The sequence below is a fragment of the Danio aesculapii genome, chromosome 9, assembly GCF_903798145.1.
Source record: "Danio aesculapii chromosome 9, fDanAes4.1, whole genome shotgun sequence".
NCBI classification, from domain to species: domain Eukaryota; kingdom Metazoa; phylum Chordata; class Actinopteri; order Cypriniformes; family Danionidae; genus Danio; species Danio aesculapii.
The window spans coordinates 43,955,113-43,966,138 of NC_079443.1; the positions used below are offsets into that span (position 1 = coordinate 43,955,113).

General features: G+C 40.0%; 1 protein-coding gene across 1 annotated transcript in view; it reads right to left on the reverse strand.

Moving 5' to 3' along the window:
- ttn.1 (titin, tandem duplicate 1) overlaps positions 1-11,026 on the reverse strand; it is a 141,288-nt gene that overhangs the window by 14,730 nt on the left and 115,532 nt on the right. Inside the window, exons 177-195 of the mRNA XM_056465823.1 lie at positions 10,719-11,015; positions 10,026-10,613; positions 9,635-9,937; positions 9,227-9,523; positions 8,862-9,149; positions 8,446-8,745; positions 8,057-8,359; positions 7,654-7,959; positions 5,785-7,551; positions 5,402-5,695; positions 5,015-5,299; positions 4,606-4,905; positions 2,427-4,493; positions 2,035-2,337; positions 1,616-1,921; positions 1,229-1,519; positions 843-1,139; positions 448-753; positions 57-359 (exon numbers count right to left, since the gene is read on the reverse strand). Of these exons, the coding sequence (XP_056321798.1) occupies positions 57-359; positions 448-753; positions 843-1,139; positions 1,229-1,519; positions 1,616-1,921; positions 2,035-2,337; positions 2,427-4,493; positions 4,606-4,905; positions 5,015-5,299; positions 5,402-5,695; positions 5,785-7,551; positions 7,654-7,959; positions 8,057-8,359; positions 8,446-8,745; positions 8,862-9,149; positions 9,227-9,523; positions 9,635-9,937; positions 10,026-10,613; positions 10,719-11,015 (9,201 nt within the window). The remainder of the gene's footprint in view (positions 1-56; positions 360-447; positions 754-842; positions 1,140-1,228; positions 1,520-1,615; positions 1,922-2,034; positions 2,338-2,426; positions 4,494-4,605; positions 4,906-5,014; positions 5,300-5,401; positions 5,696-5,784; positions 7,552-7,653; positions 7,960-8,056; positions 8,360-8,445; positions 8,746-8,861; positions 9,150-9,226; positions 9,524-9,634; positions 9,938-10,025; positions 10,614-10,718; positions 11,016-11,026) is intronic.

Here is an 11,026-nt window from a genome sequence, read left to right on the forward strand (position 1 = left end):
TTGGGCATTACTTTTTTTTGCGTTCGTAGATTCATAGCAAATTTGTTTGAACATACCAATTCTTTCTACAGGCTCAGTCTCTGCGCAAGGATCACTGAAGTCACCTATTCCATTTACATTGACTGCTGCAACTCTGAAACAGTACTTTTTGCCAGATAAAAGGCCTACGACTGTGTGTTCTGTCACCCTAAGGTTCTTCTCATGTACTTTTGTCCATTCTTCTGCACCAGCTTCTTGCATCTCGAGAACATAACCAATGACATCAGCACCACCATCTTCAATTGGTCGTGTCCAGGCAAGACTAATATTGTCTTTGTGCGTGTCTGTAACCCGTGGAATTGAAGGTGGATCTGGAGTGCCTAAAAATGTAACATCATTAGGTAAAATTTACCATAGTCATATACAAATTTAAAATGATTACATTTTTAAATGTTTTTATAAACACACCTGTAGGTTCTCTACATACTGCATACATTGACAATTCACTAGGTTCACTATCACCAGCAGCATTCATGGCTGTAATGCGGAACTGGTAAATGTTGCCTTCATGGAGACCTGTGACTTTAAAGGAGGTGTCCTTGAGAATAGAATCTCTGTTAACCTTGATCCATCTAACACTCTTTCTTTCACGGAATTCAATCAAATAGTTAGTGATTTCACTGCCACCGTCGTTCTCAGGCTTCAGCCACTCAATTGTTGCAAAGTCTTTTCCAACTGCAAGAATCTCTGGTGCTCCAGGGGGTGATGGGGCCGCTGTAATTAGAAATAAAGGTGCAATACTGTACCTTGAAACATTGCTAAATGTATAATCTAAGCATTTTAAAATTAACCATGGTACTTACTGAATGTGTTTCTGGCAAAGATGGGATTGGACTGTACAAGTACACCAGATCCATACTTGTTCACACCTCTTACGCGGAAGATATATTCATTATTCTTGAAAAGTCGTTTAACTTCACACGTTAGGGCTTTGCATTCAGCTTCCATAATAACCCAGTTAAGTCTGTTGGTATCCCTTCTTTCAACAATGTAATGAGTGATGGGGTCACCACCATCTTCTAGTGGCACTTTCCAAGAAACTGTGCATTTTTCCTCAGATACATTGCTTACTGTAATCTCCTGACAGGGACCAGGTGTATCTTATAAAAAAAGAAAGGATATTGTATGAACGGCAAATGTAAGACTGTATGTCTTGTTTATTTATGTTATGGTGGTTTAGCACACTTACCAAGTACTTTAACATTGACCTCAGCTGTCTTTGTTCCACTTGCATTCTTAACTGTCAGAACATATTTCCCAGTATCATCTCTGTCACAGAACTTAATTATTGCCATAGCACGGGTACTAGAGTACTGGAGAGCATATTTTTCACAAAGCTCTAGCTCTTTTGTACCCTTGGCCCAGCTGACTTTTGGCTCAGGTTTTCCACCAACAGCAGCATCCAGGACCAGATCAGATCCAGCTCTTATTGTAACTGTGTCGACAAGGAGTTTGCTGTCCAGCTCTGCTTTAGGAGGAGCTGCAAAACAATTTAATTGCCATGAATATTTAAATTTTTGCCAATAAATAATATTAGTCTTATAAACATTGTGTCCGAACCATGCATGATACATACTGTATTCTGCTTTGCAAGTCACTGGTCCTGTTGAAACTGATGGCAGGCTCAACACGCAATTGGCATTTTTTGCAATGACATGGAATTCATATTCTTCCCCCTCTCCCAATGCAGTTATTGTGAAATTTGTGTCAGTGACATTAGTGTAGTTACACTTGAGCCAGCGACCTTCTCCAGTGACAGTATATGGCTTGCGCTCAACAATGTAGCCTGTGATTGGGCTTCCACCATCATTTAGGGGCACAGACCATTTGATTGAGACTGTTGATCTCGATACATTTGTAACTTCTGGTTTTCCTGGAGGATCTAAATATTTGCATCATCAAAGAACAGAAATAATTTTTATCATCAAACACATATCAACATTGTTTTTGCTTATTCAAAATGTATGAATTACCTTTTGATTGCAATGAACTTACCAACTGGATTTTGTGCCACAGCTCTCTTTGATGCTTCACTGGCTTTGCTGAGGCCAGCACTGTTCATTGCATACACTCTGAATTGATATTCAAGTCCCTCAGCAAGGCCTTCCACCTTGTAGTAGCATTCGAAGCAGGGAATCTTGTTTTCTCTCACCCAGAGAATTGTGTTACGCTCCTTCTTTTCAATCCAGTATCCAGTGACCTTGCTGCCTCCATCATGGTATGGTTCTTCCCAACGAATGCTCATGCTGTTAGCGGTTACAGAGAACACTTCCGGGCTTGTTGGAGGGCCTGGAGGAACTGTAAAGTTGATAACACAGCAAAATATTTAATATTTTACATGCATACATTATCTCAAAAATAGTAATTTCTTATTAGTTCCTACATACCAAATGGATGCTCTGCAACAATCGTCTCAGATTCTGTTGGTTTGCTCACGCCAAAACGGTTTTCAGCACAGATGCGGAAAGTGTACTGCATATATTTAGTTAGATGTGAAACATGGAAAGTAGTCTGCTTTACGCTTGAGTTAATAAGTTGCCAAGCAGTGGATCCAGATTCACGCTTCTCAACAATGTAATTTGTGATGTCTGTTCCACCATCATCATCTGGTGGATTCCATGAGATTACACATGATTCTGATGTAATTGAGGAAATGTCAATTGGACCCTCTGGAGGGCTTGGTCTGCCAATAACATTAACAGTTATGGTGAAAGTCTTTGAACCTGCTACATTGTCAAGAGTGAGGAAATATCTGCCTCCATCACCCCGCATACTTTCTTTAACAGTAAAAGTGGTCCTGTTTTTTGTAGACTTGATGGACACCCTATCAGTATTTTTCAGCTTCATTTCCTCAAGCTTCCAGGATATCTTTGGAGTTGGTCTTCCACTAATTGGAACATCAATCTCAAAAGATTCACCAATCCTGCTTGTAACAAGCTGATTGGTGATGCCACTGAGATCAGCAGTAGGTTCAATTCGTGGCTCTTTAATGATGACTGGAGAGAAAGCTTCCCTTGGTACACTGAACCCAGCATCATTCTTTGCCTTGACTCGGAATTCATACTCGCTGTTCTCAACAAGTTTTTCAATTACAAGACTTAGGTTTTTTGTTGTGCCACAAACAACCCATTTATCAGTGTCTTTAGCCTTTCCCTCCACACAGTAGCCTGTGATACGGCTTCCTCCATCATGCTCCGGCTTGAGCCAGGCCAAGGTTACTGATGTGTCAGTTGTATCAATGATATCAAGTCTCTTTGGAGCAGCAGGTTCAGCTGTGGCAATAACTGGATCAGGTATTTCATATGCTTCACCTATACCATACTGATTCTCAGCCATGACTTTAAAGAAATAAGGTACACCTTCCAGAAGGTCAGAAACTCTTAAGCTTGTTTGTGTAGACTTGGGAGCTGCCTCTGTCCATGTTCGACGGCTTGCCTCCCGCTTTTCAACAACATAATGATGAACACGTGCACCACCATCATTGGTTGGAGGTTCCCAAGCAATTGTGAGAGCACCTCTCATGACTTCTTTGATAGAGACAGCCTGTGGTGTACCAGGTGTGTCCAGCACTTTAACTGCCACAGATATAGACTTATTGCCACTACTGTTTTCAAGAGTGAGAGTATATTTTCCAGTATCATTTCTAGTGCAGTTTTCCAGTGTCAAAGCTGTAAATGTATCAGTGGTGGTAATGTCTGTCATAACACCAAGTTCCCCATCAACTTTTGTCCAGGAAGCTGTAGGCATTGGCTTTCCCTTAAAGCCAATACGGATACATGCACTTTCTCCACATTTTACAACATGTGTTTGTTTGAAGGAGGCATCTATGTCTATTTCAGGTGCCAAGAGCCTGTCTACTGCCTGCACAGGCTCTGGAATTTCTTTGGCTTCACCCTTTCCAACAGAATTGACTGCACAAATACGGAACTTGTACTCTGCACTGGTTTTTAAACCAGTGACTGTGTATTTTGTTACAGCACAGAGATCTTCATTGACTCTGTGCCATTCCTCTTCAGATCCCTTGCACATTTCAATAATGTAGCCATGGACTTCCATACCACCATCATAGGCAGGTCTGGTCCATTCCAAGCTGACAGATGTATTTGTAGTGTCAATAACATTGACAATAGATGGGGCATCAGGTTCTTCAGTTGGCTCTGCACATTTAATTGCCATTGAAATGTTACTTGGTGCACCAATTCCAGCATCGTTTACAGCATACACACGGAATTCATACTCCACATTCTCAGTTAGATGTGTTATTCTGTGTGCAGCCTCCGTAATGGGCTTTCTCGTTAGGACTTTCAGCCAGCGACCAGTCTTCTTTTCACGTCTTTCCACAATGTAATATTTTATTGGGTTTCCACCATCATGTGTTGGAGGAGCCCAGTTGATTGTGATGCTCTCTCCATCAACATCTGTTGCATCTGGAGTTCCAGGAGAATCTGGAACAGCTGCATGATAAAAAAAAAACAAAAAAAACAATGAGAAATGTTTGTACAGAAATATGGCGGGGGATGGGGGAAGGTGGGGTATAGGGAGCTTAAATTCTTTTTAATATCTTACTGTATTGCATCTGTGCAATCACAGGAGCTGAATCCAGTGGTCTGCTAACACCAAACCTATTGACTGCAGAAACACGGAACTGATACTCATTTGTCTTGATCAGTTTCGTGGCAGTGTAGGAAGATGCCAAGCACTCATCTGTAACAAGTGCCCATGAAATTTTTGAAGTTTCACGCTTCTCAAGAATGTAATGAGTGACTTCAGAACAGCCATCATTCTCAGGTGGATTCCATGAAAGCGTTACTTTGCCCTCAGAGATTTCAGAGAATGTAATAGGACCAACAGGTTCTCCAGGTGAATCTGAAAGATAGGCATTATACAAGCAAAGCTTAACGATCTGGAAGAATGTCTAGTAGTTTAAGGGTGGGATAAATAAATAAGAATAATAAGGTATACAAATCATTCATACCAAAGACTTCAACTTTTATCGATTCCTTTTTAGTTCCTGAGGGATTTATGGCTTCAACGGAATAAAGACCGCGGTGACTACGGTCAGCATCTCTGATAAAGAGGGTACTTGATCCAGAAATTGTTGTGATATCAACCATTTTTTTGGTTAATTCAACATCACCTCTGAACCAGGTAACCTTTGGCACTGGTCTTCCAGAGATTGATACTTTTAACCTGATGTTTTCTCCAGCTTTAATAGAGACTCCCTCAAAGTACTCCTTGCCAAACTCAATGTTTGGAGCAACTGAAAGTGAAAACATTTTTAATTTATTATCATATACAGACCAGCATAAAATGTATTAAAACTTTAACATTCAGAAACACAATATAAACTGAAAGTACTCACAGCTCTCATCTCTGATTACGACATAGCCTGAAGACTGAGACGGTGGGCTCACTGTACCAATAGCATTCCTTGCTATGACTCTAAATTCATAGCGTTCACCACAAGCAAGACCAGTCACTGTAAATTCTGTGTCAGTCACATTTGAAAAATTACTTTTCAACCACCTTCCTTTGCCCTGTCGTTTCTCTACATTATAGGCCACAATTTTGCTTCCACCATCACGCTTGGGTGCTTCCCATTTTAATTTAACCGATTCACTTGTTACATCAACATAGTCAGGGGTTCCAGGAGGATCTGAAATTACAATATGCCATTTAGTTAATATACATTTAGCAGCAACTGATTGCTCTGTGAAAAAAAAAAACCCTTAAAGATGAACTTACCAACTGGAGACACAGCCATAACAGGTTTGCTTGCATCACCCATGCGACTGTATCCAGCATCATTTTGGGCATAGACTCTGAACTGATATGCCAAGCCTTCAATAAGACCAATAATTCTGTACTCCATTTCTTTGATTAAGATGGTATTAACCTTTTGCCACATTATGCTGTTTTTCTCCTTCTTTTCAACATGGAACCCAAGAACTGGACAACCTCCATCAAAGATAGGTGCATCCCACTGAATAGTCATGCCATCATTTGTTACATTGTAAACAAATGGAATGCCTGGTGGACCAGGTGGTCTGAACTCATGCTTGGCAATGACATTTTGTGAAACCAAAGGTTCGCTTGCACCATATCTATTTTCTGCACAGACTCTTAACTGATACTGAATTCCTTTGATAAGGTTAGGTACCTTGAACGATGTTCCAATCACACTTGAACAAGCCATTTTCCAGTCTGTCTGAGAAGTGTCACGTTTCTCAACAGTGTAGCAAGTGATTTCCCCACCTCCATCATCATTTGGTTCATCCCAAGATATAGTTATACTTTCTGCTCTGACCTCATCCAAGCGAATGGGACCAATAGGTTTAGAAGGCGGTCCAAGGGTAATAACCTGTACATGAAATGATTTTCTGAAGAATGTGTTGTCAAGTGTAAGTGTGTATTTTCCCTCATTTTCCTTCTCCACATTTTTAATCATAAGAGTGGCCTTGTTTTCAGTCTTTTTGAAGCGGACTTTTTCACTCTCCTTCAGTGGCAAGTTGTCCTTTAACCAAAGAAGTGTTGGTCTAGGTTTACCCTTGTAAGGCAATTCAACGTGAACATTGTGTCCCAAACGCACACTGATTTGTCCGTTAGGATAATCTTCAAGGTTTGCCTCAGGTGGAATTATGTAGTCCTTTACTTTAATTGGTCCAATTTCAACAAAGTCACTAGTTCCCTTTTCATTCTTGGAACAAACTCTGAAAAACATTTCAGTGAGTTCTTTAAGCTTTGTAACTTCATGTTCGCAATGCTTGTTTGTACCAGCAGGAGCCCATTCTTCTTGACCTTGGAGTTTCTTGTCAATTATGTAGTCTGTAATAATGCTACCACCATCATAATCTGGTTTGTTCCATTGTATTGTTACTGAAGTCTTTGTGGAGTCTTTCATAGAAAGGTCTTTGACTGGACCTGGTGTCTCAGTGGCTTTAACTGGCTCTACAGTTTCACATGGATCTCCAACTCCATTCTCATTTTCTGCCAATACACGAAAGAAGAATGATGACTTCTCGGATAGTTCTTCAATTGCACATGTGGTTTCTTTGCATTTATTTGTTACACAAGCATAGGTTCGCTTTGAAGAGTCTCTTTTCTCAACAACATAATTGGTGATTTCAGCACCACCATCCTGCAGAGGCGGCTCCCAACAAAGTGTAACTTTTCCACGAGTGACTTCTTTCAGAATCAAACTCCTACAAGCAGCTGGAGTGTCCTGTACTTTAACAGATAAAGTTAGTGACTTTGGTTCTCCTACACCATTTGATATATTAATGATGTATTTGCCAGTGTCCTTTCGAGTAACTTGTGTAATTATGAGACACGATGAAGTGTCTGTGTTGTGAATAGTATATTGAGGATCGCTGTCAATATTTTGGTCTTCCTTCTTCCATGTAACACTTGGGGCTGGTCTGCCTTTGAGGGGCACCATGATTTCAACATCTTTACCAGCTTTCACAATGTAGTGTGTTCTCATTGCAACATCAGTATCAACCTGGGCTTCCTCTGCAAAATATCAATCAAAAATAATTAATTTTGTTGGTAAAAGCAAAAAAAATAATATCAAGTATACAAAGATATCTTAAATTTTACAACATGAATACATACCAAGTATGTCCTTGGCTTGGACTGGTTCTTCCATTTCAATTGGGTCTCCACGACCAGCACAATTTACAGCAGATACACGAAAGTAGTAATCAACATCTGGTTTAAGATCTGAAGCAACATACTCTGTTGTTCTTACTTCTCCCTTATGGCTAATTACTGTCCATTCTCCTTCTTCACCAACTCTTTTTTCTACAACATAACTGGTAATTTCACTGCCTCCATCATACTCTGGTTTTGACCATCCAAGTGTGATTGATGTTTTAGTCGAATCGACCACCTTCATCTTAGTTGGTTCATATGGAGGGTCTAGGAAAAATGTATAAAACTTAATTAGAACTTTGTCAAGACCGTTGGACTCAAAATTACATATAATGTATGTGAACAGCTCGGTAAAAATACACACCGACTGGATCAGCAGCTTTGTAGAAGTCAGAGGCATCTGTGTATGGACCTTCCCCAGCTTTATTGATTGCACAAATACGATACTGATATTCATTTCCCTCTGTGAGATGATGGACCTTCGCTTTGGTGTCACTAATGGGGTCCTTGTACACTTTAACCCAACGCAGGCTTTTCTTGTCACGTCTCTCCAAATAGTACCCTGTAACCATGCTACCACCATCCACACCAGGTTTATTCCAAATGACCTGCATTGACGTTCTGGTGATATCTGTTGCTTCAGGTGTAGAAGGTTGTCCAGGAGTAACTGAAAAGCATGTTGTTGTGTGGTTATTTTTAAATGCAAAATCTGGATTACCGAAACTATATATGAACTATTTCAGATTTCCTTACCAAATGCATTTTTGGCAATAACAGGCTCAGACTCCAGAGAATCCCCAACTCCAAATTTGTTAACACCTCTAACACGGAATACATATTCATTTCCTCTGACCAGCTTTTGCGCAGTAACCATACGTGATTCCATTGCCTCCGAAATGACTGACCACACTACTCTACTTGTTTCTCGTTTTTCTACAATATAATGAGTTACTTTGGCACCTCCATCATCAGCCACTGGTTCCCATGCAATTGTTATCTTGTCAGCAGAAACCGATTTGAATTCAATGTGTCCAGCTGGCGGTCCAGGTTTGTCTGTTTACAGAATGAAAATGTATTTCAACTTACAATTACGAAATGAAGAGACATTGAAAAAACATTGATATGGAAATTGCATTTAAGTAATTTATTAACACAAATGAATTAGGTACCTAAAATCTGTACTCTGATAGAAGCAGATGCAGTGCCAAACACATTCTTGATTTTAAGCTCATATGTTCCTGTATTAAGACGTGTAGAATCTTTAATCAGGATGGCCGATGAGTCAGTTGTGTTCTCAACTGACAGAGTAGAGCTTGTCACCAATTCTTTTTCATCTTTGAGCCATTCAAACATGGGTATGGGTTTAGCAGATATTCCCACTCTGATTTTAAATGATTCACCAGCTTTGTATTGCACAACATCCAAATACTCTGGAGGAAGATCAATAACTGGAGCACCTAATAGGGCAGAAAGGTAAATTGTAATAAAATTGCTGTCCATTTAAACACAACATAACCACAAGCAACAAACTTACCAGAAATGTCTACACATGTTACTGGTCCTGCAATTAGAGATGGGTTGCTAACTGAGCCAACCACATTCTTTGCAAAAATCCTGAATTCATATGACTGATCCTGAGTCAAGCCTGACACAGTAAAGTTAGTATCAATGACATTGGTGAAGTTTGCCTTTGTCCATCTGCCATTTGGAGCATCTCTTCGCTCAACCATGTAGCCTGTGATTTTGCTGCCACCATCAAAGGGTGGCTTTTGCCATACAAGGCTAACTGAATTTTTTGTAACCTCTGAAATTCTCACATTTGCTGGTGGGTCTGAAATAAAACAAGATTTTTTTATTCAGTAAAGAAATTTAAAGACACTTCATGTGGTTAGACTCATATTTCGTTTGCACAATTTTGAAATAGAAAAATATTTAAGCTTACCACAGGCATCAATCGCTAACACTTCTTCTGATGTCTTGCTGAACTTTCCAATACCAGCTGCATTTTCTGCTGCTACCTTGAATTCATAAATCATACCAGGGCATATATTTGTCACTCTGATTTGAGTTGCAGAGATTGCTGTTTTGTTCACTGTCTGCCACAGGATGCTGCTTCGTTCTTTCATTTGGACATGGTATCCAAATACTGGATTTCCTCCATCAACTACTGGATCATTCCAGCAAACAGTGAGGCTTTCTCTTGATACAAAGCCAACCCATGGTGTTGATGGTGGTCCAGGCATAGCTAAAACAGACAACAAAACAGCAGACATTTAACAGAAATGTAAACAAAACTAGAAACTATTTTGAGTGTGTATTATCTAAATACTCACTGTATGGAAGCTTTACTGTAACTGACTGACAATCAATGTGGTCACTTATGCCAAAACGATTCTCAGCTTTAATCCTAAACTGGTACTCTTCTCCTTTTGTAAGCTTGGTGACTTTAACTGCATTTCTTGTGACTGAAGATGACACTTCTATCCAAGCTGGAGTACTTGTTTCACGTTTAAGAACAACATAGTTTGTGACAGGACTGCCACCATCATACAAAGGAGGGAGCCATTTGAGACACAAGCTTGTCTCTCCCACATCGCTAACCTCAACAGGACCAACTGGTGGACCTGGTCTATCCAGGACCAGTATGATTACAAACATCTTGGTGGTTCCGCTTGTGTTTGAGGCAACAATGTCATATCTTCCAGCATCACTTGCAATACTTTCCTTGAGATTGATATTAAGACTTTCAGGAGTTACTTCAAAACTAAATCGCTTGCCACACTTAACTGGAGCATTGCCTCTAGTCATTGTGACCTTTGGCATTGGTTTGCCAGAGAGAGGAAGCTCAAACGCCAGATTTGATCCTGCTCTCACATAAACCGTGTGATGTGGAAAATTTTTCATATCAAACTCAGGGGGATCTGTAAACCAAATTGAACAAAAAATGTAATCATTTATGATAAATACATAATTCAAATATGATACATAATTCATTTATGAAAGTAATTAAACGAACTAAGACTCACCCAGTTGTTCTTTCACAACCACAGGGATTATCATTTCTTTTGGCTCACTGAGTCCAGCATGATTCTCAGCCCGAACTCTGAAAAAGTACTCTCCATTTTCTCTCAGGCTCTTAATGATGTGCATGTTTGTTTTTACCGTGGCACATTTAACCCACTTCTGTTGACCCTTTTCGAGGGCATCAATGAGGTAACTAGTAATTCGGCTTCCACCATCAAACTCTGGTTTTGACCATGCAATGGTGACGCTATTCTTTGTTACTGCAGTAACGCCCAGTCTAGCAGGTGGACTTGGTTTTTCTGTAGGTGAA